Raw genomic sequence first — 6,149 nt, 5'->3', positions numbered from 1 at the left:
CCTCAAACATTATCTCATAATATAGGGGTTGAGGTTGAGGATCATACCCACACACGTGGCTAGTTGAGTTCATACGTCGAAGTCTTGGTGAGTCCTCATCCATCGAGGGTGGTTCATGAGTTTTTTCTTCTTTCAAAGAATTTTCGTTATATTTATTTTTGAGGGTGAACTAGGGACATGTCTTAGCCCCCGCTCATGTTCATGATTTAGAGGCATTAGTTGGACAAGTGTTTGAGTCTATGTTGTCGAGTTATATTCTTTTTTATGAATCATGGTTTAGACTCTCTTATGATATTTCCGCATTTACTTTACCTTATGCATGTTTATGATATGTCAAGAGGCTTGGTTGGAGCCTTTCAGAGTTTCGATCGCCATGTTACGATTAGACCCTAGGTCGATTTGGTTAGAGCCCTTTGGATTTTTGATCGCCGTGTTACGATTAGGCCATAGGTCAATTTGGTTGGAGCCCTTTGGGTTTTCGATCGCCGTGTTACGACTAGGCCCTAGGACGGGTCGGGACACTCGCTTTCCTTTCTAGTCAATCCCAAAAGAAATAATATATTTCTATATTTAGTAAAAATTTAATTTTAAAATTTTTATTTACCCCTAATAAAATGAGTTATAGCCACACAAATATTTATGACTTATTTTCGGTCATATCTTTCTTAAATTCATGTCAAGTCAAAATACATCATATAAATAGAAATGGAGATTATATAGTTTTATTTTATTATTTGTCTTTGCCTCCTATGATTATTTTACATAGACACTTAATAAAGTAAAACGATATAATCTCCATTCCTATTTATATATCTATATGATATAGTTTGACTTAACACAAAATTTAAGAAAAATATAGTCTAAAATAAATCATAAATATTTATGTGGCTATAAATCACATATTTGAGCAGGTAATTAAAACTTCTAATAGTTAAGGGTGATAAATTGTTCCGGAATCTAGATTTGAAGAGGTAATTGTGTGCATTTAATAAAGTATATAAAGTTAAAAGGAGCTTTTAATAATTAACTCTTTAATTTATTTAATACAATGATGATAAAACGAAAACTTTCTTTATTGAATGAAGAGGGATGAAAGGATAAAATGAGCTATACATTGAGGGCTAAGCGGTAATAAACTGTGGAGAAGAAACCCTAGTCATACACATATGCATATAAAATAAACTCAAAATCAATTCTTATCCTCCCTAAAGAAAATCGAAGCTGCGGCTACGCCTTCTTCTTCTTCATCAAATCAAAGTATGGCGTATGCAGCAATGAAGCCGACAAAACCAGGGCTGGAGGAGCCACAGGAGCAGATTCACAAGATTAGGATCACTCTTTCGTCCAAAAACGTTAAGAATCTTGAGAAAGGTTTCTCTCTTTTAACTCTTACTGCACAAAGGGGTCTTACTTAGTCGTCTTATATTCCCAATTGTTTGTAAGCTTCGTAAAAGACCACTATTTTAGGGGTTAAGGATTATGGTTCTGGAAACTCAACATCTTGTTGTTTGATTTTTCATCTTTGGACCCCTGAGAAATGTTTAATGTAGTTTCTAGCTCAAGTTCCAATGCTTATGATTCTTGTTTTGTCTATTGAGGAAAGTAGAGTATGCCTGACTTTCAAATGGTTGGCATAAAAAATGCAGAATTTTCAATGTTATCGATATAGATGGGGATTTTAGTCCATATCGGAATCATGGATGAGATAATTGGCTACAGGAAAAAATAGTAACTGAGTTAGGTTTGGGTAGCCTCCATATAGTGAGTACTTGTACATTGTAAATATTCTAGGAAAATAGTAAGATGATTTTTACAAGGTAGGATAAATTTTAGGCAGACACGGCCAGAGCAATGAAGCTATTTCATCTCTAGTGATCACCAAGTTTTTCATGGGTTTTTAGAACGTTGATTTTTATAGGCATAAAGGCTATCTAGTTGAGACACAAGTGTAATAATGTGGACATTTGCTATTTTTATAACACCACTTCATTTGTAATTTACATCAATAACTAACTTGGTACTTTTCTTGTTTTTCTTGACTTACGAATGTAGTGTGTGCGGATTTGGTCCGTGGTGCTAAAGACAAGAGACTCAGGGTAAAGGGACCTGTGCGAATGCCCACAAAGGTTCTTAACATTACCACTAGGAAATCTCCCTGTGGAGAAGGTACTATTGCTTTTTCTATATTCTGAGCTTGTTTTTGTGATTGCATGATATGCAGGTTCAAGTTTTTCATTTTTTGTTTGAATTGCTTATTAATTTGTTCTTAGTCCCATTTTTGATGCTTAATGAGTTTAAAGGTTCCTTTACTCTTTTTAGTTTAATTTCCCTTCAGTAAAGTTATTTGGTGGAAGGGGAAGTGCGATGGTATTAAGTCGTGATATTGTTAGACTCCTTTGCTTAATTCAGAGCATTAATTAATTCAAAAGGGCCTGTGTGGATGCCCAGAAAGGTTCCTCACATTACCACTGCCAAGTCTCCCTGTGGAGAAGTATTATTGCTTGTATCGATTCTTTGGGTTCTCTTATTTTGTGATTGTGTGATCTAGGTTCAAATTATTATTTTATCATGTTTGAATTGCTCCAGTATTCTCTTGGGCTTAATTGGTTCTTGTTTCCAAATATCTGAAGCTTACTACGTTGAAGTTAGTTTCTCACAAATATAGTATTGTGTGTGCCAATGTTACATAGCCACTTTGATGAAATTAGAGCATGATTAGTTGGAAGGACATCGTCTCAATTGAACCTCTTTGGTGGATAGATGTATGTGAATCCAAATGACCTATGTTCATCTTTTTTTGTTGAGTTAAAAAATCTCCTTTATTTTTTTGAGTTCTGTTGGGACGACCTGAAAATATCATAACTGGAACAGTTATAAATTAGGCGCAAAATTTCCTGGATAACCTTAACATGTCTTGGATGGAGTCAAAGTTGTAACTGTTAAAATATGAATGTGATTTAGAGCCTGATTGGTTTAAATTTTTAAAAACAGCTTATAAGCTGAAAGTAGCTTATAAGCCAAAAATAAAAAGTTGGGCTACCCTAGCTTATTTTTTGGGGCTTATAAGATGCTTTCACCTTATAAGCTGTTTTAGGTAAGCTAAGCCAAATAGGTTCAATTATTTTTTTGGGCTTATTTTAAGCATAAAATGGCTTTAAGTTGGTCAGTCAAACACTCAAAAAAATTGATATTTTCATCAATTTATAAGCCAATCCAAATGGGCTCTTATTTGGCTCAAAAGTAAATAGAACGATGAAGTGTGAAGTGATTAGCTATATGGACTTCTTGTTAGTACTAAATATATCATCTGATTAACAGGTACAAATACATGGGACAGGTTTGAGCTGCGTGTCCACAAACGTGTGATTGACCTTTTCAGCTCTCCAGATGTTGTCAAGCAGATCACCTCAATCACCATTGAACCTGGTGTTGAAGTTGAGGTCACCATTGCTGATTCTTAGAATCTTCACTGTTTTCATTAGGTTGTTGAATTACTCGATTAGCTGTTTAAGTACACTTGTTGTTTTGGAATTTCTTTGGTGGCCTTCTTAATTTTGGGTTTAATGTTTGCAGACGAAATGTATTAGAGGTTTTCTTTATTCCAACTACAGTTTTGCAGTTAAACCAGATACTACTATTTGATATTCAGGAGAGAATGTGCGGCGTTGTTTGAGAATTGACTGTGCAAGTATCTATTGTTTTTCTATATAAAATATTACTGAGATGAGCTGAAGACATATACCTATATATTGTTGAGCACCCTAAAAAAGGAAGCCAAAACATACTTTTAGCCAAAGTGGACAAGGAAGGAAATCCATGTCATATCTTTCCACTATCGTGAATTTTGGTTCTGTGCCTAGCACGAAATATTTTATTATTTGATTGACAAATGGACATACATGAGACCCACTTGCGAAGAGACATCTTAATTCTCTTCCTTAATATTATTCCTTATTAAATTCTTTTGTTTTGGGTTCCAAAAGGGGATTTTACTCGATTACTAGTTTAAATTAGGCCAAATTCATTGATGACTATTTAAAATTGACATTAACTTTTACTTAGACACTTCAGTACGTTTGGTTTATTTTAAACAGAAAATAAAAATACTTAAAAATATACTCCCATCTTCTTTATTTTTCCCAATGAAAATTGGGTGAGCTCCATCACTGTTACTCGCTGAAAATTCTTCGCACCAATTTTTACCACAAAATTCAACAACCTTTCCATTATCAACAATCAAAACAAAAGAAATACACAAAAAAACCTTAATCATTACTTGAAAACAGCAAATTTCATAATCCAAACAACCCACCTCAATAAGAAAAATTCATTTCACAAAAAAGTATAAATCTTTAACATAAAAAGTTCACAAAATTATTAGAATAGAAAATTTGATGTTTTAATCTAATAAAATTGGATAAAATAGAGTTTTCGACATTATCAAAGAATGAGTTCTCCATCTTTCTTCTTCTTTACATCTTTTTCTCATTTCTACTTTAAATTTGTATTTTTTTTCTTACGAATCTGTTCATTTTTTTTCGTAATTGTTTCTGATGTGTCCATTTTCTCATCTCTTTTCTTCACAATTTCAAACTTTATCCAACCACCTGCAACAACCTTTTTCTCCATATATATGCCAACATTAATTTGAAAAAGGAGATGGAAAAAAGGTTGTGTGTGTGAAAAAGAAAAAAGATAGTGAGGAGAGAGGTGAAGGCAATTCACCAAAGACGAAGATGGATATGGGGGTGTTACTGTGGGGAATGACGGCGACACCATTAGTGGTGGTTAGAGACGAGGAGATGGTGAGAAGAAATAGGAAGTGGTTGTTGCAACTTATTTTTTTATTTTTCTTAATTATTGAAATGTAATATTTTTTAAATTAATTAATTAAATAGTTTTAAAAATAGGTTTTTATAACTCACAATTTTTTAATAATTATTTTTGATATATATGTCATATGTCTTCATTTTATTCGTCATTTTGACACGTCATCGGTGAGTTTGTTACACTCTCAATATTTTTGTTGATTATAAAAAAAGTGTCAAAATAACACAATAGTACTCTACTATAAGTGTTTAAAATGAATAAAGTCTAGTTAAAGTATCTAAGTGAAAGTTGGTGCTAACTTTAAGGGCCCACTAATGAGTTTGACCTTTAAACTATATATATAATAGGAGTACATACACTATCGTTATTAATTTCACTCACCCACCATTAGTTTCCTTTTCTTCTCTTTTTCCAAAATATTTGTTTTTCTATTTTCTTGAATGTGTTATTTTAAAATGATTTAGCTTAAATATTTATTTATTACTAGTTTTGATGCACGTGAATGTCAAAACATGTATATTATTTTTTAAAATAATGTCAATATTATTAAACCAAAATTTTAAGTACAATTATAAATGGAATAATAAAGTATAAATTTTTATGAATTATAATGGATGTAAATTTTCTTATGATTATTATGTGCAAAGTTATGAAATAAATATCCAAAAACATCTAAATCTATTTGTAATATAAGTAGATAATATGATGTGGCTCCTCTAATGGCCTCCAATTATATTTATTTTTTCTCATTTTAAAATTTAAAAATAATTGGGCTATGTAAAAATAAAAAAAATTACTCTTAAAATCTCTTAATTACACCTCTTAAATATACCTTATCCTCCCCCCTATAATTCACTGCTTAGTCATTATATTATTGGAGCTCCTGCTTTTAATATAAAGATAAATAAATATAAATATAACTATGAATATAACATATAGAAGATATAAATTGGTTGTTTATTGGGGTATTTGATAATGCTCAAGTATACTTCTTATGATTTAAGGTATACACGATCGTTAGCAAGTATAAATCCAACATATAAGGTCGGGGTCGAATCCCACAAGGAACGATATTTAAAAGAATTCGAATACAAAGTATGAAAGTTTTCTAACTTCTTCTAGAGTCGACATAAAGACAACGTAACATAATGTAAATCGGTAAATTTCAATTATCAATAAATAGAGTTTAGTAGTCTATCGTTAATACGATCAATGATCACATAGTTTAAGCAAGTAGAGGAGGGATTCTAGGGGAGGTATGTAGTTAGAATCATAGTACGAATGAGGGTAAAAGTACAACTCAATATAGTTATTTATCG

At 31.9% G+C, this 6,149-nt stretch overlaps 1 protein-coding gene across 1 annotated transcript; it reads left to right on the top strand.

Moving 5' to 3' along the window:
* The first annotated feature begins 1,141 nt into the window (after positions 1 to 1,141).
* On the top strand, positions 1,142 to 3,676 carry LOC129889099 (40S ribosomal protein S20-2). Its single transcript, XM_055964240.1, has 3 exons — positions 1,142 to 1,371; positions 2,053 to 2,166; positions 3,319 to 3,676. Exons 1-3 carry the CDS (start codon positions 1,260 to 1,262, stop codon positions 3,459 to 3,461), a joined length of 369 nt encoding a protein of 122 aa, XP_055820215.1. The 5' UTR covers positions 1,142 to 1,259; the 3' UTR covers positions 3,462 to 3,676.
* The last annotated feature ends 2,473 nt before the right edge of the window (positions 3,677 to 6,149 follow it).

This window comes from Solanum dulcamara, chromosome 5 (genome assembly GCF_947179165.1).
Source record: "Solanum dulcamara chromosome 5, daSolDulc1.2, whole genome shotgun sequence".
NCBI lineage: Eukaryota > Viridiplantae > Streptophyta > Magnoliopsida > Solanales > Solanaceae > Solanum > Solanum dulcamara.
This window is presented reverse-complemented; position numbering and strand designations above follow the sequence as displayed.

Bases quoted from the DNA above. Each gene is read 5' to 3' on its own strand.
- LOC129889099 (XM_055964240.1), top strand. From the start codon at position 1,260: ATGGCGTATGCAGCAATGAAGCCGACAAAACCAGGGCTGGAGGAGCCA. The intron at 1,372-2,052 runs GTTTCTCTCTTT...TTACGAATGTAG, and splicing joins CGTTAAGAATCTTGAGAAAG to TGTGTGCGGATTTGGTCCGT. The intron at 2,167-3,318 runs GTACTATTGCTT...TCTGATTAACAG, and splicing joins GAAATCTCCCTGTGGAGAAG to GTACAAATACATGGGACAGG.